Genomic DNA, 23,608 nt, shown 5'->3' with positions numbered 1-23,608 from the left:
AGTGGAAACTATACCAGAACTGGGTTAAGGTCATTAAAATCACACAGCTCAATATCCTACTTTATTTTCAAGGGAAAATGTGTTTTCTACAGTTGTCATAAACTTGGAGGTATAGGACACATCAAATTTTTGTGTCATCTTTGCCAGGCAAAGCAGTCAGGACAGTACTGCTCAGAAGAAACTTTGCAGGATAAGGCATGCTGTGACTGGGATTTATCAATATTCATGATGGCCTGTATTAATTTATAAATTTCATCTTTTGTGTCAGTCATTCCAACTCAAAATAATATATTTTAAAGTGCCGATGAAGAAGAACTGTGAAGGAAATACTGTGGAAATTTAAATCAGATTGCTGTGATTGGATGCTGCCCACAGGGAATATTATCATGTGTTGAACACAGTTCCTATCCCCAACACTGTGGATTTCTGATGGGTTAAGGAAAACAGGGTATGAATCATTCAAAGGTTTCTAAACTAAGCATTATCCGAATAAATACCCTTCCCCCACTTGCCGAGTCTCTGGCCAAATACTGTCCCTCTGTTCCAGCTCCTCCTTACCGCCTCTCCCTGTTTCCGGATGGGCCCTGGCCCCCAGCCCTTATCTCCTCCAGCCCCTGGGCTGTTTGCAGAGAGCAGTTATAAAGAGGCTGACAGAGCACAGAGTGGAGGAGAGTTACAAGGTGCAGGAAAACAGCAGCACTGCTTGGCTCTCCACGACCTGCTCTGCACCATGGGGAAGGACAAGCTGCCCAGCAAACCAAACATCTTCCTCCTTCTTCTCTTCTTCCTTCCTGGAAATACTCCTCTCAACACAGAACCGTAAGCTACACGTGCGGAGGGGGGAGGGAGGTCTAAGTGCTCCCTTTTTCCTTCCATTTTCTTCCCACTAATAACCAAGCCCTGAGTTTCCTGCACGGCTCTGACAACACTCCCCACTTCCATCCTGCAATCCCCTGGCTGTCCAGCCCTGGGACCCCTCCCCACGACCATCACTGCCAGTGGCCTCCTTCTACCCTCCCCCCAGTCTGCCCACAGTGCCCACAGTCCTGACCTGCAGCTGCCTGATAGTCCAGACCTGGATCCTCACAGCATCTTTGCCTAAGTATGTTTCTGCCTAGAAACCTCTCAGGGCCTGTGATGCTGTGGGCATGATGCTGGAATCCAGGTGCTTACCTTTCCCGGAATATTCTTGTTTCAATCACTGAGTTACCTCTTCCCATTCTCCTGTTGCTTTCAAGCCAGTTTGTTCCCCTTTCCCCTGCCAGTTTGTTTCCCTTGGCAGCATCAGATGTACTTGTTCTCAGAGAGGATCTGTGACCTAGATTCTCTTCCTCCGGCACGGAGGCTGGTGCCAGCGCCCTCCCTGGACACCCCGCGCCAGGGCTGGGCAGCCCAGTAGCGTGGCTGCAGCTCGCACTCTGCCGGTGGCCCCGCGGAGAGGGGCAGCCTGGCATGGCACAGGCGGGCTAGAGTCTGGTGTGCCCACCGCAGCCTTGCCCACCACAGAGTGTTGCTCTGAAGCCTCTAGTCTGGGTGGGAGCAGTCTCCCTCTTCAGACCTTGGCTTTTGGCTTTGCTGTGCTGACAGAGGCGCAGTTCTCACCAACACGAGTCCTGTAATGCTTGCTGCAGAAATTTTATGCCCACGAGCACTGCCATAGTGCTGACAGAAGGTGCAGCATTACTGCTGCCACTTACTGCGTGGTCAGAGGTGAAGTGCTAACTGGGTCAGCCTGAAGGACCTTTGACTCACAGTGTACCATCAGCCCCTCATTCATCTGCCCTGTTTGGGTGCTTCTAGGGTAAATCAGCCAACCAAGTCTGCTTTGGGGTCAGGCAGCACTCTCTGGTCTCCCTACAGTAATCTGATGTAACTAAGATTAAGTAATCTTAATTCATCCTTGCTCAACATCAGGGAGAAAGGGAATGTTCACTGTTCAGACCTGTGGGCAACATAGAATCACAGAACCATAGAATGGCCTGGGCTGGAATGGACCTTCAAGATCATCTAGCTCCAAGCCCCCTGCCATGGACAGGGACACCTTTCTCTAGACCAGGTTGCTCAGAGCTCCATTCAACCTGGCTTTAAACACTTCAGGACGGGGCAGCCACAGCTTCTCTGGGCAATCTGTGCCAGTGCCTCACCACACTCACAATGAAGAAGTTTTGTCCCTAATGTCTAATCTAAACCTACTCTCTTTCAGTTTGAATCCATTCCCCCTTGTCCTGTCCCTTGTAAATAGTCTCTGTCCCTTGTAAATAATCTCTCTCCATCTTTCCTGTAGGCTACTTTTTGTACCTTACCTCAGCCCCATTCTGGGAGGGAAGAATGAAGAAAGGCTGAGAGAGATGGGAGAGAGGGGGGACGTTGTTGGGGTGCACAGAAGGAAGACAGGAGCCCAGTAGGGAGGCAGTTCTGAGCAGTGAACTGCTAGGTGGCATAAGGGTAGTGGTTTTGTTGTGGGTGCAGGATAGATCAGGTGCTGTATACAACACGGAAAGGAAGCAACCCTTGAACTGAAGACAAAACTTAAACTTCCAGTCAAGACTTGCTTACTGTGCCCTATGCAAGTAGGGATATCACTTCTTTGGGCACAAATGGCTGCTGCTATTTCTGTTTCAGAGGTGGCCAGCTGGAAAGGAGACACAGTTTAGGCTCAGATTATATATTAGAAAAAAACATATTCAACAAGTTAGTGCAGCACTGGAACAGGTGACCCAGAGAGATGGTAGAAACTCCATCTATGGTGTCCTCTGCAAAAGTCCTGTTCCGGGAGGGAAGGTGGGCTTGAGACATCCAGAGGTCCTTTGTAACTTAAACTTCTACAATTTTGGAAGAATGCAGCCAACGGTATTGTTCTCCTACTCTGGTTGTGCATGCAAGCTGTTTTACAATGCAGTGGACATGCTTGGGAGTACTCTGCATATGGTCAGAAGTGTGAGGTCATAATGACACTTGAATTGGCAGGTATGGATTTGGGCTGATGAAATTCACTGCCTTCTTTGGCTGGGTGCTTGTTCTAGTAACTACCTGAGAGTCAATACACAGACATTATTCCACCCTAAGCTACAGTATTACCTTCTCAGTATAGATAAACTCATCATTTTTGCCTCAGCCACTATCTCCAGGGTCTCCTATTCCTCCTTGATGCATGCCTCTGTCAGAGTCTACCTCTCTTTTCAGAACTACTCATTACATGCTGAGGTCTCTTTTGTCAGCCCAGATGCTTTTTGTCCTGGAATGTCCGTACATGGATTTTGTGACCAAAGTTACTTAAAATGCTCATAGTAATTTAATTCATCTGTCTCTTTTCAACAATGCATCCCAAAACACCTAAAGAGAGATCTATAAACAGCATGGTTTATATCTTTGTTTCAAAGGCAGGGAAGCCAGCCTAAGGGGAAGTTCTTCAAGCTGGCCAAAATTTCAGCAGAACAGTGAGCAGGAAGAGAAATGAGGCCAAATTCCCCACGAACTAGGTCACGCTGTCCTTTCTGTAGACTGGATGTTATTGTCACATTGCCAGTGCCACTGACAAGGGACAGCGGGAATGACATTAGGGGAAGCAGCATGGGCTGAAACTGTGATAAGAAGGTTGTAGAAGAAAGGAAACACTGGAGAAAGCAGAGTCACAAGTTGTAACTCACTCTCTGGGAGGCTGGAGTTCCCTCCTTTCCCAGCTTCTGCAGCAACATAGGCTGAGCAGAGTTGCCAGCAGGCTCCTCACTACTTCATCCCAGTGTCCCGTGGTGAAGGCAATGCAGGTACTGCCTGGGTCCCACTGCCTCCACAGTAGCTTTAGGACCCCCTGAAAAGCTCAGGGCCCAGGCAAAAATGTAGCTCTGGATGGACCCAACTGAATTTGTACTCTGTTCCTTTCTGAACACTTCCCGGCAGTCTGTTCATTACTTATTACTGACTGAGAATTTTCCAAGACTGACCAACAGTGCTCAAGTCTGAGTAGAAGTAGCTCATCTATTATTTTCCCTTTATGAACAGTTCACTTGCTATTTTTGTTACTCAGTTCTGTCATACAAAAACATTTTTCCACAAATACGTAAGTAAATTTTTAGAATTTTCTTACCCTGCACAATTATGAGAAAATTGTACTTCCCAGATCATTTAGGAATATACTGAAGAACAAGGGTCTCAGCACAAACTCTGGAGATTTTCACTGGTTCCTACCCTTTCTGTCCTATCTTTTAACCAGTTAATCCAAGACAGAACTAATAATTTGATTTTACTAGTAAAATGAACCCTTTTGTTGAACGGCAGCTTAGTTTAAAGGTCCCTTGTGAGGGACCTTTGTCAAAAGCTCTTTGAAGACACAAGTACACTTGAGTTGCAATAAAACACTACACTCTGAAATCCTTTGTGTGCTCGTCTTAATAAGGTCCCCAACTGCAAGCACTCACATCTTTGCTCAGCATGTGAAGGATTTGGAAACCTGGATAGGCAAAGGCTGGAGCAGCCAGACAAGTGGGTGGGTTTTTTCCTCGACTGTTTTTAGCTAACGCCTTTGAGTCTCAAAAGGAGATTGTGGGATATACAAAATTCAATTAACAGCCTGAAACCTTTCAAACCGTCCTTACTCCCTGCTGTGAAGCCAAACAAAACATCCTTTGTAAAGCACTCTCTATTAGCATAGAAATTGTTCCTTCTACTGCGAGCATTTTCCTGCTTTTAGGCTAATTAGTTAGACCATTTAATATGTATAAAACCAAAATAAAATGAATGCTCATGTTATATGCACTGCAGTTCACAGGGATAGCAATGGATTAGGCATGCTGATTTGTTAATTTCCCTTCACTTAATACTGTTGCCTTAAAACTGTTTCACACTTCTGGTCTTTCTTGCTTCCCTCTCTTTCTAGGCAGTACATGGTGCTGGTGCCCTTTCTCATACACTCGGATTCTCATGAGAAAGTCTGCATTCAGCTGACCCACCTGAACGAGTCTGTGACTCTGAGTGCCACACTAGAACATCTAGGGGAGAACAGGAGCTTGATTGATGATGTGGTGTCAGAGAAAGACATGTTCACCTGCATCCCTTTCTCTGTGAGTATCTCATCCTTGTGGGATGGTCTCTTGTGTTTATTGATGTGGCATAGTAGGTCCAAACAGTCCAGAAATGAGAAATAAGACTCACCACAATCAGAGACCCCTAAGCTAAGACAAATAAAAGAATTAATTCAATGCGGATAACAGACTGTGGTAGTATTTTAATGACTAATTTTCCCCCATTATCAAATTCTGTGTCCCACATGATACTTCTCTACATGCATGACTCAGAGAGGTATGTTGGAACTTTGACAGAATGTGCCCCATGTTTGTTTGATATGTATAAGCCTGAGATGAAAATACCAATGTGGAGTGAAAACTGTAGAAACTGGGGGAATGGTTAAAGACAGTGAGGTTCATGAAGTCATTTGGCTGCTTCTGGAGCTTATTCACAATTTTTTGCTGCAGAAGGCTGGTTGGTGAGTAATGTAAGCAACAGTTTCCACACTCTAATTAATGAATGTGGGTTAATTTTCATTTTGATAAATCATGTGGTGGAATAAAGTAAGATTCAATATTTCTCTAAGAAAAGTGTATAAATGAAGGAAGGCAATCATGTTTTTTCTTGCTCCCTGCACTGAGTCTTTTTTGTCTCTTTAGGGAGCTTTCTGACCCAGCTAGCACTCCTTCCTTCAAAGCTCGGTGCAATGGGGTGAATCAGTAAAGCAGTTACCCTCTTCATTCTCTTTAGCTTCCAAAATCCAATAGCACAGCAGTGGCATTTCTCACCGTGACGGTGACAGGGGATACACTGCAGTTCAAGAGCCGCAAGTCAGTGCTGGTCAAGAATTCTGAGAGCTTGGTCTTCGTCCAGACAGACAAACCCATCTACAAGCCCGGACAGACAGGTACTGGGAGCTGGGCTGGCGTTGACTCTGACAGCATAAAATCTTAAGGATTCCATTCTCCAGAGGTGCCACACTTGTATTAAGACTTTCAGATTTATTTAAGGGGGGATCTAAAGTACTCAGTAAATCTATTTCTGTCAGCTGAGGTCTAGTTTATGGCACTTTCATCATTCCTAATTGTCATTCTCCAGGCACAGCATCTCAGCCATATGTAGACACAGGCTCTGATTCCTTCTACTCAACTAGAGGCACAAAACTAGGATGACTGCAAAGCATAGTCTCCCTTGGCTGCACCAGAATCAACAAAGCAGGACAAGCACTCCCAAGAGATAATTCAGTTCAGCCAAGGCCTGATTATCCTTCTAAATTTATCTGCCCCTCACTATCTGCAAGAGAAGGAGCCTGGAGTAATTGTTTCTATTACTTAGAGATCTCAGTTCAGAACCTGTTGATCTGTGGAATGAATCTGAGTTATAAATTATTGAAACATTGACATTTCCTGGTGACAGCTACAAATTTAACAGTGGAATTTCCTTTTTTTCTGTGACACCCTTCAGTTCAGTTTCGGATCGTCTCTCTGGACACCAACTTCTACCCGCTGAATGAGAAGGTAGAGCCTTAATTCCTTGTTGTTAGCCAGGAGATTTAATTCCTAATTAACACCATTGTTGTCATCACCCAGAACCACTGAAGACAGCCTTTAAAGCATATGATGCTCTCTCACACCGTGCTTTACCTGTTCCGTATTCTGTCCTAGGACACACTCCACCAGTCTCTATTGGCTGAGAAACACATCCCCCTTTTCAAAAGCATATAGATGTTTAAAACCAGATTTGCAAATGAGTGTATGTGGCTAGGCATGTGGGCAGGGATCTCTACTGAAAAAGATGGGTGGGACAAGTTTCCATTGGTAGTGACAGGTGTGCAGATGTTGCTGGCAGTGGGTGCAATCCCACACTTAAAGAGCAGAGTGACAAGAACTTTGTTTTATGGAACTGGTCAGGGGTGCAAACCCACTTTCTATTTTATTTGGCAATCAGTTCCTCATGCAGGCAAGTTCTTTGAAAATTCGTGCTTCATCACATTTTCATGCTGTGGTAAGACAAAAAGTCAGGGCTCTAAAATGTTATAGAAAATATTCCCTTAGCCATCAAGAACCAAGGAAACAGACCAAGTACAGAAAGGGAAGAACCCAAAGGACTTCTTAGAAGTTTGTTCTTCTGCTCTTCAGTCCAAATCTGGAAATTACTTCCATGTGATTAATCTTTCTAACACTGATTTTGTTTTTCTCTTTCCCCACAGTTTCCCTTTGTCTACATTCAGGTGAGTGGATAACTACATTGTTATTTGCAGAAGGATGTGCAGGCACAAAGGTACCAGTCTCCAGCAGTGGTGTTTTCAGGTTGAGGTGCAAGGGAAAAGTCATGGGGGTGTGACCTTTTCCCTTTGGTTAAAGGAAGGCTGAGTAGTTATGTATCAAAATAAGTTCCAACAATGGTTCTTTAATCACAGAATATGCTGTAGGAACAAACTAATTAACCATTACAAGCCATGCTGTGAGCAGAACTACATTTGCCTAGAAGTCATCAAAAGGGCTTATTCCTCTTCCCAATCAGAACTGAGAGTTTCTGTCTGCCAAGTGTTGTTGAAATTAGAGATCTGTGTTAAATAAGCTATCAAAACCAAAGAAACAAAATTAGGTAAGTAGACATTCCCTGTCTTCCCAAGAATGTTGGTTTTGTCTGTTGGTTTTTTTAATGGTTGAACTTCAGTGGCAGGCTAAAGTTAATAGGAAGGATGTTTCACTAATTCAAGCACTCACTTTCTCAGATGAGAACCCAAAATTTACAATCATTATTTGGGATCTCTTATTGTTGAAAAAACTGATGATAAGGGCTCATGGACAGACCCTGAAATTAGCGTGCACAAATTTTATTTCGGTTTACATGATTAATGAGTCCTATTTAGTCAGTCCTTTCACTGTTCCTTGCTGCGTGGGGTTGCTGTCTCCATTCTGCTCCATCTCTGTCTAGAGCTGAGGAGTCATCACAACAGAGGTGGCAGAAGGTAGGCCAAAACCAGGTTGTGCCCCTTTTTTTATCCTCCTTTCAGAGTGCTGTCATTCTTTGTTCCCATCAACAAACATCCAGAAAAGGGCTGCAGAGCTGGTAGGCCACTGGCGGTCTGTGAATGTTGGAGAAAGAAGAGTAAGACAGTGGGTGGTGTGGATTAGCAGGCTCAAGGGCAGCATCTCAGAACTACCTTTTGCTAGGGCTGTCCCATGGGGTCCCTTCCCTTTCTATGAGATGATACTTTACTGAGTACAGGAATTTCATGAAAGGAGCATAAACAAATACATCCTCTCCACTGTCTCCAGAAATATGTCTTTGTCTAACAAGCTGAATAATTTCATAACCTTTGTGTATGTGTGTGTGTGTGTGTCAATACCAGGAAAGCCTTAGATTTTCAGACCCTAGGAAGGCCATCTGTTTTCAGCTCTAGCCTGTAAAGCATGATGTTTGTCCATGCTGTTTAAGCTAGCTTGTGTAGGCCTTGTCCTTCATCCCACCATCCCCTCTCTCTTCCTCAGTGCTCCTTCTCAGTCCAACAGTACCCTTTGTTTGGATTTCACAGCTGTCTACAAGGCAGTCTTGTAGAGTGGGAAACTCCTGTGGCAGAAAATTCACTGGTTTACTCTAGAGTACTTTTTTCAGCCAGATCAGATCTGTCAGTGCAGTTTTACCAAATGAGTGCATGAAATTTGGACTGGACCAAAGGAAAGAGTGGCAGGAGTGAAGAAAGGTGACAGCCTAAAAGTCAGCATTTCTCGGGAAATAAATCTACATCAACTTAATGTCCTTAATTTATCTCAGTGAAGCACAAAGGCAGAAGTTAGTATGAGTCTGCTACTTCTGAACTATTATCCTGACCTATTGCTCATGTAGTTTAAAAAAAATAGAACACTTTTCTGAGGAAAAACACACTGGCTTTCAGGCCTTACCTACACATCACAGGAATGGCAACAAGTTCACAAGCCCAGCTGTAAACATTTTCTTGAATTTTTCTTCCAAGGAAGCCCAGTGGCGTCCCTCACAATAAGTGGTGGGGTTTTCAGCAGGTTTGAAACTTGATTATGGAGAGGACTTGGTCAGAGCCATGGGATGCATTTTACTGATTGTGCCGCCCTCCCAGGTGGCTTCTTGGGAACATGGCCCCCTCTTCTGCCCCCTGACTGATGGCCTCCATCTGGGAGATGTCATTCACATCCCCATTTTCCCTAAGCCCTGAGACAAAATCTCAGTGAAGTAAATGCACATAGTCACACACCTTGAGTCACACACCTATCTAGAGTAAATACACTTTTGGTGACAGCCAAGGTACAATGCAAAGAGCAGACAGAAAATGGAAGACTATAAATACTAACCATCCTGCTGAGGAGCCTGAAAAGGGTGCCTCAAACTACACAGCACCACTGTGCTGTTTCAGTGACTTCTACAAGAAATTTGGGGCTGAGGGGATTAATTCTTCATAGTTAATAATGAGCAATACACAGATGTAGTAGTGATGAGTCTTCATTCCAGCATTAGGAGCATGGAGACATAAGAGAGGGCTCTCAGCTGGATGCCTATATGTGGGGTACACTTTCCTCTCTTCCTGTCACCATTGCCCCATCTCACCACTAGCTTAGGACCCTTATACATGTGCATTTCTTAGTCCCATAGATAAGTAAGGAGTTTGACTCCTCAGCAGATTGTGTACTGGTACTTCAGCAGTCTTCATTCCAAGACAATGTTAGAAAAAATCTTTTGCAGGCTGTAAAGCCTGTCAAGGAAGCTGACACTTCCCTCCTTTCTCCATGTGCTCCACTTACTTCTGATGTCAATTCTGTTCCCTTTTGTTACCTTGCCAGTCTGTTTTGCCTAGCTTCCTGGCCCCATCCTTTGCAGGTAGAGCTGAGGGGGAGGCAACACCTCCAGGCATTAAAAGTGTTTAAAAGCTTTCTTGCATGCTAGTTTTGCAGAACTGACAGGTTAGTGCTTTCGGAACCTCACAGATTGTTGAATAATTACAGATAGGCATTTCCCAGCTGGGATGTGTATACACTGGGCACTGCACGACTTGGTGCCTGGCACTCTCCTGTCTCTTGTGACACTGTTACCCTCACCTGCAGGATCCCCAGAGGAACCGTGTGTACCAGTGGCAAGGAGTGGAACTGGAAACAGGCTTTACACAGCTCTCCTTCCCCCTCACCTCGGACCCCATCCAAGGCTCCTACAAAATAGTTGTGCAGAAGAGCTTCTCATCCCATGTGGAGCACTCCTTCAGTGTGGAGGAATTTGGTAAGGAGAGGAATTTGACAGTAATGCCTTTTATTGTGACCACTCAGTTTGGAATTTCCAGGGTGCAAAATGGAGGAGGGAGGGACTGAATATACAGGCAATGGGGCTCATAGGGGCTGAGTAGAAAGTGCTAAGTATCAGAAGTGGTTGCTGACTTTATGGCATCTCTGCAACCTGTCTGAGCTTGTATTTGGTCATAGTGCTCTTGGGAGCACAGGACATGCCAGAATTCCTGTGCATGGCTTGTGGCACCAATCTCAGCTGACTTTGTCTCAGTTGCTTTTCAGTCCAGCAGCTTATTGCAAGTAGCACTAGATACGAAGTAAGAGATGGCAATATTTTGGTGACCCTATTTTACTTCTCTCATCATCTGCATAAGGTCTCTTTCTCTATTCGTGGTCCTCTCTATTTTTGCTCTTCCTTGTTTCTGTGAAAGCTTAGAAAACATGTTTGGTAGAAAATTTGTGACTGAAGAGCAATCCACAAATGTTACAAAGAGACTGGTAGCAGAGACTGAGTAAGGAGAAATATGCTGTTGCAGGGAGGCTTTTAACTCCCAGCTCTCTAATAAAACGTCTTGGGTGTCTGTAGACCTGAGAGTCTGTGGCTAGATTCACTTGAAAACTCTGGGTATGCAGGACAATATCCCATGGTGCCTCTTGGTGAGCCTAAGAGCAACTCTGGGTCTCCAGAACAGTAAGAATCAGCCAAGAGAATCAATGATTCAGGGCATTTCAATGTGGTAAATTACAAAGGTGGTGAATGTGCAGCTCCAAGTCCTAGCTACAAGTTATGCTTTGTGAACATGACACACAGGGCCAGTGTGTCCTTCTGAACTAACACAGGTGAGGGATCTACTCAGCTGTCTGGTGCCAATGGGATCACATAAGCCTGTGCTGCAAATAAGGGAAGGTAAGGACTACAAACTTCCTTAATTGCCTTTGAATCCAAGCAGTGGTGAAGGAAGGTTGAGAAATCCTATGGAAAGGGTAGACATCTGTACTGAAGACCACAGAGAGGTTCATATGAAGATGATCCTGGTTCTATGCTTGGGTTGCTGTGTAGTACACAGCTCTCATTCACTCCTCTCACACCAGCCTTTCTCTCTCCCATCTAGTGCTGTCCAGGTTCGAGGTCCTGGTGAAGGTGCCAAAGATGATCACTATTAAGGACAACGAGCTTCCAGTGTCTGTCTGTGGTCTGTGAGTCACAGAGCTCCAGTAAATCTCTCTTGCTTATCCTTCACTCTTCCCTACTGCTGAGGACCACAAGAAGAGCTCAGGGAAGGTTTTTAAACTTTTCCCAGGCATCTAGTGCAGACTTATTCATTCTGTCAATCCTGAGCCTGCTGCTTGGCCTGAAGAGTCAAAGTGAAGGGTCTTCCCTGTGTTCCTTAAAAGATTACATCAAACAAATCTGCATCTCTCTCTTCCCAGTTTATTTCACATTTTCTCTTTCTGTCTTTACATTTTATCAGTTAGAGCTTCTCTTCCAATACTGAACCATCAAATACTCTGAGATGTCAGATCAGACATCATTTAAATTGGTGATGCAAACCCAGTGTTTTCATTTCTAACTCATAAATAGCTCCTTCTGAGTACCTGATTGCCTTTCAATTTCTTCATTGAACCCTGAGCACTTTGTAATACAAGGATGTTCCTGGCTGAAAAAATTTTCTAAAGTCAACCTTTTACTGCAGAGACCTCCCACCTAGAATTGGATGAATGTTTCTTCCATGGATGATGGAAGAATCTCACTATGGAAATGCTGGAAATGTAATCACTAGAATAATTAAAATATCAGATTAGTAAGCCTTTCAGAAGTATTAGGAAATCACCTACAGAGGTCTTTAAGGAGATGTGTCTGAGTGTGATTGTGACTCTCATCTGATACATTGTTTAACACATTGTGATTAGGTACACCTATGGGAAGCCTGTTCCTGGTTTGGTGAATGTCCAAGTATGCCGGAAATATTCCCAGGCTGCTTCAAGTTGTTATGGAAAAGAAACAGAATCTGTGTGTGAAGAATTCACTAGGCAGGTGAGTCCCAAGATTAAAATGTAGTGCTTTTTCTTAAGGTTAATGGGATATGTTGTCTCAAGACGGATCAAATCTGTTGGGAGATAGTCAGGCATCAGAGACAGCATTCTTTCCAGAGAAAAGCAGGGAATGTCACAGGAAGGCATTCTTAAGAGAGGGATCATTAAACTGGAAACAGAACTGATGATGAAAACCTCACCCTGTTGAAACTAGTGACAGACCTCCAGTTGCCAGCCATGAGGTCCTTGTAATTGTTCCACAAACTGAGAAAAGATCTTTGAAAGAATTTTGTAACTGTGAGAGGAACTGACTGGGAGCAAGGAGCAAAGATGAGAAGAAAACAGGAAGGCAGTATAGATAAAGAAGAACAAAGAAGAGGAGGTGGTACTGTATATGGGTTAAATACAGGAGAAAGGGCAACAAGAAAAAGAGAGAAGAAAATGAAAGGAACAGGAAGAAAACCAGAACTAAGTCAGGAAGGAGTTAACAAGGAAACCAGTGTGTGCCTTGGAGAACTGTGTGTCAGCTACCTCACAGAACACAGAAAACGTGTGGATGAAACACTAGGAAACAGGCTGAACACAAGTACTGGTCTTGGAGACAACCCTTGAAGATAAGTCTGGAATTTCATGAACAGAAGTTAAGCATGTTGGGTTTGGGGTATCTATTCTCATTCCTCAAGGCACAAACTTTGTTCACAGAATTTCAATTTTCTCTCCAATCCCTTGCTTAGGCAGATGCTCGTGGGTGTATTTCTGTTGTGGTGAGGACCAAGGTGTTTCAGCTCCTACGCAAAGAATATGAGATGAGCATTGAGGTACAAGGCAAAATCACAGAAGATGGCACAGGTATGTAGCACATGGAGAAGGCAAAGTGATGGCAGGCCATAACAGGAGGAACCGGCAAGCACAAGGAAGGTGGAGTAACATGACTAGAAATTCATCAATAATCCCTCTTTACTGCGCTCTATCTCAGGAATCGAGATGACTGGAACAGGCTCCTGCGGCATCACATCCACCATGAGCAGTATCAGCTTTGACCTGCTGGACAATGTGTACAAACCAGGGATCCCACTCTTCGGGAGGGTAGGGAACTTCTGAGACCATGGGCAATGAATGGCAGAGCAAACACACAAGTGCACAATGCCATCAGATGGAGTAGTGGGGTGTTACGTGGTTCAGGTGTTTCACGTTCATGGTGCAGGTTACATGGTTCAAGAGGCAGATGGTACGTGGTTGAGGTCCCAAATGAAGCTGGCTGGGGGAGTTAAAACTACTGAAGAACTTAGGATCCTGATAGATAATTTCCATGGGCTGACTGGGTTGTTTAGCTGAGAATTTTCTCAGTTGTTCCCTCTGACAGCACAGGGCATACCTCACACATTTCCACATTCTTTTCTTTTATTCTTTTCTATAAAGAAATATCCTGTCTGGCAAGGAGGAAAAGAGGGAAGAGGATGCATTACTTGGGAATTGTTTTTTGTTGCTAGTCTAAAACCTGAAGTCTGTTATTGCTTTGTTAGGTGAAGCTGGTCGATGGCACTGATGCACCACTTGCCAATGAAACCATCGTGATTACTGTGGGTGGAAACAGATACAAAGGGAACTACACTACAGACGAGCAGGGGCAGTCCTGGTTTTCCATAGACACTACCAGCTTCACAGAACTCTCCCTGGAAATCCGAGTGAGTGGCAGAGACAGGGGTAAGCCTCTGTCTTTCTCTTCAACAGGTGAAACATCTATCCATCTTATCAGCTCTCAGTCTTTTCTGACAACTGGAAAATAAGGCAAGTTTCTTGTCAGATCACCGCACTTCTCTGCGTCTTCTCTGCAGATTATCCACAGATACCTCCTAAGAATGAGAAATATGGAACATATCCAGAGTTTTTCTGTGGACTTTTATGTGACTTTTTACCTGATTTCATTTGACTATCAACCTTCTATTTTTCTTTCTTAGGCAGATCATAAACCTGAACTGAACTGTTACGACAGTGACTGGATGACACCATCCTATGAGCATGCCACGCGCAGAGTAACTCGGTCTTACTCTCTCAGTAAGAGCTTCCTCAAAATTGAGCCAAAGCCTGAGACATTAAGTTGTGGCTCCTCAACAGAGGTCCAAGTGCACTATATCTTCACACCAGAGGCCATAGGGGAGCAGAAGAAAATTGTCATTTATTATTTGGTAAGACATATTTGGGGTTACTTTGATCTACAGCCACAGAAAGTACTGTGTCATCTCTAGCTCTGTTCCGTGATGAGCAACCAGAGCACTGCTAGATGGCCAGTAATGATGGAGAGGGTTTGAAATGGAAAGTGTGGCCTGCAACAGTACAATCTAAATAAATTTCCCCAATGTTTCTCATTTCTCTGTCCTCTGTGTGCCGAATTTTGGGAGACCACAGTAATTGGGGCAGACTATAACATGCTGGCCTTAAGAACTATGAATTTGTTCATTTTGGGGATCAGAGAAGAGAGATAATTGAGCTGTGACCAAACAATGACATGTCAGTTTCTCTAGGGAAAAAAGGAAGAATCAAATGAATATTCAAATAGAATGTCTTTCTCCCGAAATTTGTTTTTCTGGTTGTCCCATTTAATGCCACGAGCAGAGGAGATGAGAGTAGCTTTGGAGAACAAGAAAAATATCAGCAGAACAGACACTTCATTCCAGTGGACTGTACAGAACATCAGGGGGACTCAGGCTGATATTCAAAAGAGAGAATAGAAACCTGTGCTAGAGAGGTCTACATGCTCATTTTGAAGACTGCTAAGAATTAATGGAAGGACAAGATACCTGCTTATCTCAGTAGCCTGGGAAAATTGGGGTTAAATATGCACATACAGCAGGTAAACAAAAAGTGAAAGAACTTCCATTTTTTATAGGTGTGGATCCCACAACTTGAGATTCAAATATGGTGCTATGGAATAAATATTCCACATCAAAAGTAACTGAATAAAAGGCACTTTTGACTATGAAAAAGGAATCTTTTTCTAGAAATGAGGAAATTACATTTAGGCTATTGCTTACTGCCTGACTTCAGGTACCTTATTCAAACTCGTATTCTTTGCAGCCTGAGGTCTTCTGTCCCAACTCTGTGCAGTTATAAAACTAATCCTGGTGAAATTTTTCTTCACAGTGTTTCACAGTGCAACTGAGAGAGGAATGAGGAGGTTTTTTGACCTCCAGCCTGTTCCAAATTGTTAAAAACGTGCAGATGACTCCCAAAGTTATGTGTGGTTAGAGGCAAAATGGACTAGAACCTGATCTATATATGTAATGCGTACAAAAGCAAAGACAAGAATGATCAGTGTGGAAACACTGGTCCTCCTAGGAGCAAATATTTCTGTGTCCAAAGACCCAGTAAATTCCAGCCTGGCACTTGTTTAGCATCTTCTTGGTGTTTCTCACACCCTACAGTTAACCCAGTGAACATTCCTTCTCCCGCCTTTCAACACCGGTAGCAACAATTACAGGAAGATTTCTCTGTTACACAGGTGATGGCCAAGGGACAAATCATATTAGCTGACACCCATGATCTCACTGTGAATCCTGGAGATGGTGAGCAGAACTATGTTTTTTTAGTATTTCTGATGATAATTTGGGCCAGGGGGGATGTAGATAAATTACTTCATTTCAAACACTGTATTTAATATTTCATTCAAACTTTGCATGTAATGTTTGAATTTTCAAAATAAAACCTTTTTAGGTGAAGTGTCTTTGGTTAGTTTTGTTTTCTCTGAGTTCCAACAGGTGCTATTTTTTTCATGAGAAAATGTTAGAAAATTCAACCAAAAATAAACATAAGTTTTGGCCATTTCCTAAAACCAGCACTTTCTGATGGCCTCTCTACCCTATTCTGATTGTGAATTCTTACCAATGTTGTGAGATTCACGTGTACAACAAGCAGGAAGAGTGTGTCTCCTTTTCTTTGTCTCTCTCATATTCCTTAATTTATATATTTTTTTTGTATTGTTCCTGCCTTGTAAGCATGCAAACACATGCATACCTATATTCTAATCAATAAATTTACATTTATTCACATAAATTTCCAAGGATTACACATTTCAGGAACTGAGGCTGGGATGCAACTTAAAATGTCTTTTGAAAATGAGAAGAGTGAGACATTTTGTAAGTCTGTGAGGAGGAGTTGCACTGCAGTGGATATAAACAGATTATGGCACTAAAAGATCTTGTGTGCTGTACAAAGTTCTGTATCCTCACTAGAAACAGTGACTAAAGTTACACCTGGGCTAATACCAAGGGCTGATCTGTCACCTTGTCTAGACTGTGACATAAAGCTCAGGCCCAGATAAAAGGGGTTTTCCAGCACAGAAGGGCATTTTCTACCCTTCTTGGAGCAATAGTTTGGTGTTCCAGATAAGTGCTTGCTTAGCAGTAACCTTGCCAAGTTATTCTTTCAGCCACTCCGCAGTCTTGACTGCTGTCACCCTTTCCAACAGTCATGTTATCTTTTTTTTGCCTTGACTATTTTCTGTAGATCTTGGAGCATGAGGGAAAAAAGGGGTTGGGAGCATCAAGAAATTATGCCAGGTGTTAACTGGGGAGAATCTCAAAGGCAGACTGAGGCCCTCCAAACTCATCTCATTTGTCAATTCACAACCAGTCTTTGAATGCAGGTGTCTTCAGCAACAGCCATAGATTTTAGTCATGTGTCTGTTTTCCAGCTCCTCATAACTAAAAACTTTCAGCATGAGTGAACCTGACCTTTTTTATCTGGGACGTGAACTTGACTTTTTTATCAAGGGAAGACAAATGCATATACTGGAACCTCTTGCATGTTGAATAACCTTTTTTCACTCTTAGCTTATGGGACATTTCGGCTGACCTTCCCTGTCGAGGCAGCAATTGCTCCTGTGGCACAAATGCTTGTGTACACCACTTCACCCAGTGGGGAAGTCATCGCCAGTTCAGAAGATTTCCAGGTTGAAATGTGCCTCCCCAATAAAGTGAGTACAAGCCATGGTTTACACAACCCATGTTTGTCTTGTGAACAGCAGTTCAGTTTAGATTTCCAGAATGAAGGCAGAATTCACAATGGGTTCATGAAATGTTCTGACCAAATGTTGACTGAGGATTGATGAACCTGAATAAGCTACAAAGCTATAAAAATAAAAAGTGGGACAAGACAGAAACAAAAAGAGAATCACTCATCCTTGTTAATTATATTGATCAAAGATGAATATGCATTAGACACTAGCAGAGCTCAGTTCACAAGGCTAGAAGTGTCAGAATAATAGATGCAACAGTGCCTGGAAAAGTAGATGCTTGAACTTCCTTTTGGATTTGCAGGTGAGATTGAGTTTTGCACCCAAGGAAGGTCTTCCTGCTTCCAACACACACCTGCGACTCCATGCCTCTCCAAGATCCCTGTGTGCCCTCCATGCAGTGGACAAGAGTGTTCTCCTTATGAAGCCTGAAAATGAGCTTTCTCCCAGCTCTGTGAGTCTTGGCTACTTTTGGTAATGAGCAAATACAAGAACAAACCAAGTACCCACTAATACCACTGTAGACATGGGGCTATGTATTTTTACAGTTGCATTCCCTACACTTGCTTTTTAGGAGCTGGCATTCACCAACAGAGTGTTAGGTTTCGTCTGTCCCTGTAAGTGCTGACCTGCTGCATTTTTTCCCTGTTTTTTTGCATTTCCCCAGGTGTATCATCTTCTCCCACTGAAGGAAAGCCGGGGTTATAGCTTCATGGACTACTACCTGGAAGAAGACAACATAAATCCATGTGTGTCACTTGACAATCTGTTCTTAAATGGATTTCTCTACGTACCCATTTCATCTGATGGTGAAGGTGATGCCTACAACATTCTCAAAGTAAGCACCAGCCTTTCATTTTTCTCTTTTGTTCCCTTTTGGAATTAAGTCTCCTCTCTTCTTCTTGCCTATCCTGAAGGGCTTTTTAATGGGAAAAAAAAAAGCTCATTTGCTGTAAACTTGCTCACATTTGTATGAGAAAATAACCAGAACCAGTTCCTACATCTTAGCCCATAGGTAGTAACTATTTATCTAAACCATTTGACCTTTGAAAGGTTTCCTCATAGTAGAGACACCTGCAAAAGGGCTTGGGTAAGGAAACAGTCCTGAGAAATTACCTGTAGTATCATAATATTAGAAACTCCACATTCATTCATGTTTTCTTTCTCTGGTTTAAATAGGTCTCTAATAAAGTAGCAGTTAATTTGATAACCCACAAATCCGCATATACCCTTCCAAAGCGTCCTGCACAAATTTTTTTGGGTACCCTCACTCCAGTGCATTTCACACAAGCCATTTTCACCCAGGCAGCTGCCCCCAAGGTAGGCCTATGGCCTTGCCTTTCCATCTGATCATCCCAGGATTTAGCCTTAGAATGGGAATAACATGATAGAGACCCTACATCTGTGTCAAACCAGCCCATCTGTGATTTACATACAAGCCTTCATTATTCTGACCAATACCAGACTTAGGTACACCCATTCTTGACATACTAAATAAAGTTTATTATCCAACCATTTTTTGCATATTTTTTGTTCTTCTTTCTCTTTGTTTACTAGGAATTGGGCTTAAAAGTCTTCACTAGCAGCAAGATCCATAAGCCTGAACTCTGCGAGCATTACCCAGAACACATCATGGAAAGGAGTAACAGTGGTTCTAGTACCTTTTTGGGTTTGCCTCTCACACAACCTCCTAAAATTTACCACCCTACTTCTTTCCTTCCCTCTTTGAATCTTTGAGTATTAATTACACAGGCAGATCTGATTGTGTTCCTGTACGCAGACCTAATTCAGGATCTCTCCCTTCTGGACCTAGTCCTGAAATATGAAACTGATTCACCTCTGCCTGCACCTTACCAGGCAGCCAGATGAGCCTGACTGGAACTGTGCGTGCTTGGTGACTCCCATGCCAGCCCCTACAGCAGGGAAGGTCTTGTAGCACTAAAAGAGTCTTTCAGCACAAAGCAGTGGGGTTTTTTTCCCATCAGATCTGAGTCCAGCAATGAAAACCCAAAAAAAGGAGCATCTACTTCTAGGCAGCCACATTCTAGCAATAGCTAGAGGAACAACTAGGGCAAAAATGGGCCAAGACAAATGAGAAGGTGGTACAACCCATGGGTCGGTATTTTACTACTGGGGGCTGAGAAATTTGGTTCTGTTCCCAGTTTCCCTGCTTACATGACTATCAGGGACTGGGTAGGTCATGTCACTTCTCTGGAGGTTCAGTGACTGTGAAGATAGGAGAATGATATTGCTTTTGTTTTCTTGTTTTCTTAAACAGATCTGAGATTAGCAAGACTCACCTATATCACTTCCAGTTACTGATTTTTATGGTGCAGTATCCCAGCTCCAATTAAACAATTATAGTTTTTGGTCCAGTGACAGCTTCTATCCATCTACTCATAAGACATCAGATCTTTGGTTTTGAAATGGAGGATTTGTCATCAGAGTATGGCCCAAGACGGCTCTCTGCTTTGACAAGATGTAAAGTCTTCTAAGGCTGATGGAAAAGTCATTCATAAGGCAGAACAGTATGAAACACTGTGAGAAAGCATCTTTCTGCATATTTGCTAATGGCCAGAGATGTAAAGACCCATATTCATTTTTTAAAAATTCCTAGACAGAGGGCTAAGTGTGTCTTCTGTTTCTGGTCATGTATAAATGCAATCAATTCTTCAGCCAGATTATTAAACTATGTGCCATTGTAATATCTGGGGGCAGTATGTTTCACATTTGATTCTGTATTGCTATAGAAATATAACCTTAATAACACCATCATGCATGGTTCTTTTGGCACTGCTGGGTTTGCTGGCAGTGGGGGAAGAATGCTTAACTTCATCCAATCTCTGTAAGAAGAGCAGTGACATTAAGAAAAATTAAATACTGAGATGGCAACAGAGAAATTAATGATTCCAGTGGCCAAGATGTCAAAGCTGTCAGTTTTAAAATTTTACCTAACAATAACAACTACTTGGAGGGAAAGTATGTTCCTGGTTTAGAATGGATTTTGACACGTTTTCCTTTCTCCCTGTCCTTGAATGTATTTGCTAGTCTCTACAATGAATCTGCATGGAGAATTGAGTTATGTCTTGGCAGAAGGTACGATTGATGACGATCCTATGGAGACTGTCCGGAAGTACTTCCCTGAGACATGGGTCTGGGACATAGTTTCAGTGAAGTAAGTATTTAAGGGAATGTAGAGTGTGGTCACTAGGCCAAAACCTTGAAATAAGTTAAAGCCTCAGTGGATGTATTGGTACTTCAGTGAGAGGAGTATTTCTAGTAGACAAAGGGATTTTTTATGGACATTAAGTATAGGATGCTTCAGAGGAACATGCAAAAGCCAGTGCCTATATCGCAGCTGGTCAGGGGTTTGCTGTCAGCAGATGTTGCACAATAGGCTGTGAGGAGAATAGATGAACATCAGAATATAACTAAAATCTTGTTCTCTGTCCCTCACCAGCTCTGAGGGAAAAGCTGATCTAGAAGTGACCATCCCTGACACCATCACCGAGTGGAAAGCCAATGCATTCTGTACTTCGGCAGACGCGGGCTTTGGCCTGTCCCCAACAGTGTCCCTCAGAGCCTTCCAGCCCTTCTTTGTGGAGCTCACCATGCCCTACTCTGTAGTGCGTGGGGAGTCCTTCACGCTGAAAGCCACCGTTTTCAACTACCTGCCCGCCTGCATCAGGGTAAGAGATGTTCACAGCTTTGCTCAGCCTAACAGCTTAGGCAAGACTACAGTGGGTCGCTTTCAACAAGGTGTTCCAAGCCAGATGACTGATCTGCAAAGATAATTTCAGCCAACATCCCAACCGATCTAACTGCTTTAATGCAACTACTGAGGCAACTGATGGCATAAGAAGAGATGTTCCAAGTCTTTTTCCATAGCCCCATGGGGTAAAATCATCTTTGCACTCTGGCCCATATTGATGTGGAGTAGATCTTTTTTGTCTGTGTCTCACGTTGGCAATTGTCTTCATATTAGGAGTAAATAATGCAAGCTCTCCTAAAGTACATGGACCACCCTCAATATTTGAAGGGATAGCTGGCCATGCACTGTCTCCACATACAAAAAACATTCCTCTTGGTGATTGCAGAGGAATAGAGCTAGGTGCAGATGAAACTACAAAAGTACTGTTACACCAAAATGAGTGGTTCTTATACAAAGGGTGATGTATGTATGTACAAACCCTTGTTGTGTTCGGTGAAGAGGGAGTATGTTTTCCCCACAAAGTTTTGAAAGCTAGATTTGATTCAGAGCCTAAAGCTCTGCTATTGAGACCCCCAGCCTTGTCATCACAAATTTGTGTCATTGTTCTATAGAAATATAGAACTTGGGTTCTTCGCAGATCACAGAATCATTGCATACCCACATGGAAATTCCAGCTTCACGGGGTGGATACCTGTGTTCAGCGTTTAGTCTCATCTCACAAAACTTCACAGAAGATTTTCTGGAATGTGCAGTCCTCCTGTAATTTGTTGCATCTGTCTCTAAGACACTGAGCTATATAACTTCACCATTCTTACCGGCAATTTTTTCCAACAAAAAAAAAGAGAAAATTTGGTAAGGGATTAGTACAGAACCTCAATCACCTCTGCTTAGTTTTTTATAAATAGAGATTTTTATTCTAAAAGGAGTGAAGCTGGAACAAGGAAGGACACTTATCCAGTCATTCCAATACACTCTCATTTATGTCCATGTCTTTCCTATTTTTTTTGCTATTTTGAGGTTCCTTACTCCACTTTTCCTTGTTCCCTTATTCTACTTTTCTTTGTTCCCTTACTAGCTGTCCCACTGCTGATGTTTTATCTCTTCATCTAACTAATCATGAGAGAGATCTTGAATTCATAGCACAACTGGTCTGTGCTATTCATTTTCCCAGAATCGATTTCCTTGCCAAAGATCCTGTTCTTTACACTTACCTCCCTGATCTCTTACAATTGTACACATTTCAGTCATTTTCTCCTTTATCAGGCAGCTCTTGCTCTGCAATACCCACAAGGTCCTCAATCCCCCAGGAAAACCAGCTCCACCACTTTTTTCCATGCATTGCATTGTCTGCAATAACTCCAGCTCCTCTGCAAGTCCAAACCTCATGACCCCTCTCTGTACAACTGGCAGGTCAGTGTGTCTCTGGCTGAATCTACTGATTTCCTGGCTGTATCAGTGGGGAAACAGGAAGAATCCTACTGCATCTGTGTGAATGAAAGAAAAACGGTTGCTTGGGCTGTAACACCAAGATCTCTAGGTAAGAGACCAGATGACAAGATACTGGGATCAGATATCTGTGTATGGCATCAGATCTTTGGTGTGAGGAGCTAGGTGACTCCAAACCTGTTTGGAAGGACCTTCTCTGTGTCAGAAGTGAGAAGTCCAACCCTGAGGTGAAGCACTGCACTGGGTGTAGCGTTTCCAGGTCCTAAACAACCATGTGTTACAGGCCTTGGCTTTCTCAACATTTTAATAGAAATCACAAATTCCCTTAATGCATGCAAAGCACCCAGACATTCCAGTTGGGAGCTAAGAATATCTTGTCTTAGTGTGTCTGGGTCTGAAATTTTTTAATCAATGCTTGCCTTCTCTGAAGCCTCCCAGAAAAAGACCATTTGATTTATGAGACCTTCCCCATCACTACTCTTCATGCTGATGGACTAACACCTGCTTGAGTAGCCATCACAAAAGAGGTGGTCTGGAAGGCTGCATCTGGACCAAGATAAAACCCTCTCTCAGATTTAGTTCTCCTCTTGGAAAAGCTTCTCTGTAATGCATCACAGAGTGCCAAGCACAAACACAGACCTGTATTTGGCTCTACCTGGCAGGACTGACTGACCCCTGTTTCCTCCAGGGCAGGTGGAGTTCTCAGTGACCACTGAGGCCCTACAGAACCAGCAGCCCTGCGGGAACGCCATTGTGGAGACCCCTGAGAAAGGGCGGAAGGACACGGTCATCAGACAGCTGCTGGTGGAGGTACGTGGGCTGCTAATTTTGGTGGCACAGAGAAGTAGCAATAGTAAGAGCAAGAGCTGTGTGTGATAGAGGTTTTCTGGTTTAGCCGTGAGAGCAGCAGTAATGGCTTGTGGGACTCTTATTCTGCAAGCTTTTACAAAAGAAGCACTGATAAATCTAACACAGGCCAATAGAGCCCATAACTCATAATGTTGCCATCTCACAGTCAAAGCAGGGTCTTACATTACATAGAGGGACAGGAATAATAAGGCAGGCAATAATGACAGGTTTATCTGAGGCACCTCATATCAGAGATAAATGAGAAATCCTTGGGTTTGCCTCTAGTAAATCACAGGGATAGGT

General features: G+C 43.3%; 1 protein-coding gene across 1 annotated transcript in view; it reads left to right on the top strand.

Moving 5' to 3' along the window:
• Window positions 1-577: 577 nt before the first annotated feature.
• LOC309570780 (alpha-2-macroglobulin-like) overlaps window positions 578-23,608 on the top strand; it is a gene marked incomplete at both ends in the record, with an annotated part of 36,880 nt that continues 13,849 nt past the window's right edge. Inside the window, 21 exons of the mRNA XM_082277793.1 lie at window positions 578-819; window positions 4,874-5,057; window positions 5,752-5,908; window positions 6,466-6,518; window positions 7,211-7,231; window positions 10,080-10,248; window positions 11,366-11,450; window positions 12,165-12,288; window positions 13,022-13,136; window positions 13,264-13,373; window positions 13,811-13,972; window positions 14,246-14,473; window positions 15,787-15,850; window positions 17,117-17,259; window positions 17,603-17,752; window positions 17,966-18,136; window positions 18,856-18,955; window positions 20,347-20,473; window positions 20,759-20,987; window positions 22,421-22,547; window positions 23,145-23,266. Coding sequence (XP_082133919.1) covers window positions 578-819; window positions 4,874-5,057; window positions 5,752-5,908; window positions 6,466-6,518; window positions 7,211-7,231; window positions 10,080-10,248; window positions 11,366-11,450; window positions 12,165-12,288; window positions 13,022-13,136; window positions 13,264-13,373; window positions 13,811-13,972; window positions 14,246-14,473; window positions 15,787-15,850; window positions 17,117-17,259; window positions 17,603-17,752; window positions 17,966-18,136; window positions 18,856-18,955; window positions 20,347-20,473; window positions 20,759-20,987; window positions 22,421-22,547; window positions 23,145-23,266 — 2,883 coding nt within the window. The remainder of the gene's footprint in view (window positions 820-4,873; window positions 5,058-5,751; window positions 5,909-6,465; window positions 6,519-7,210; window positions 7,232-10,079; window positions 10,249-11,365; window positions 11,451-12,164; window positions 12,289-13,021; window positions 13,137-13,263; window positions 13,374-13,810; window positions 13,973-14,245; window positions 14,474-15,786; window positions 15,851-17,116; window positions 17,260-17,602; window positions 17,753-17,965; window positions 18,137-18,855; window positions 18,956-20,346; window positions 20,474-20,758; window positions 20,988-22,420; window positions 22,548-23,144; window positions 23,267-23,608) is intronic.

Source organism: Coloeus monedula, assembly GCF_965178545.1.
Source record: "Coloeus monedula genome assembly, chromosome: 3".
Classification (NCBI taxonomy): Eukaryota; Metazoa; Chordata; class Aves; order Passeriformes; family Corvidae; genus Coloeus; species Coloeus monedula.
This window is presented reverse-complemented; position numbering and strand designations above follow the sequence as displayed.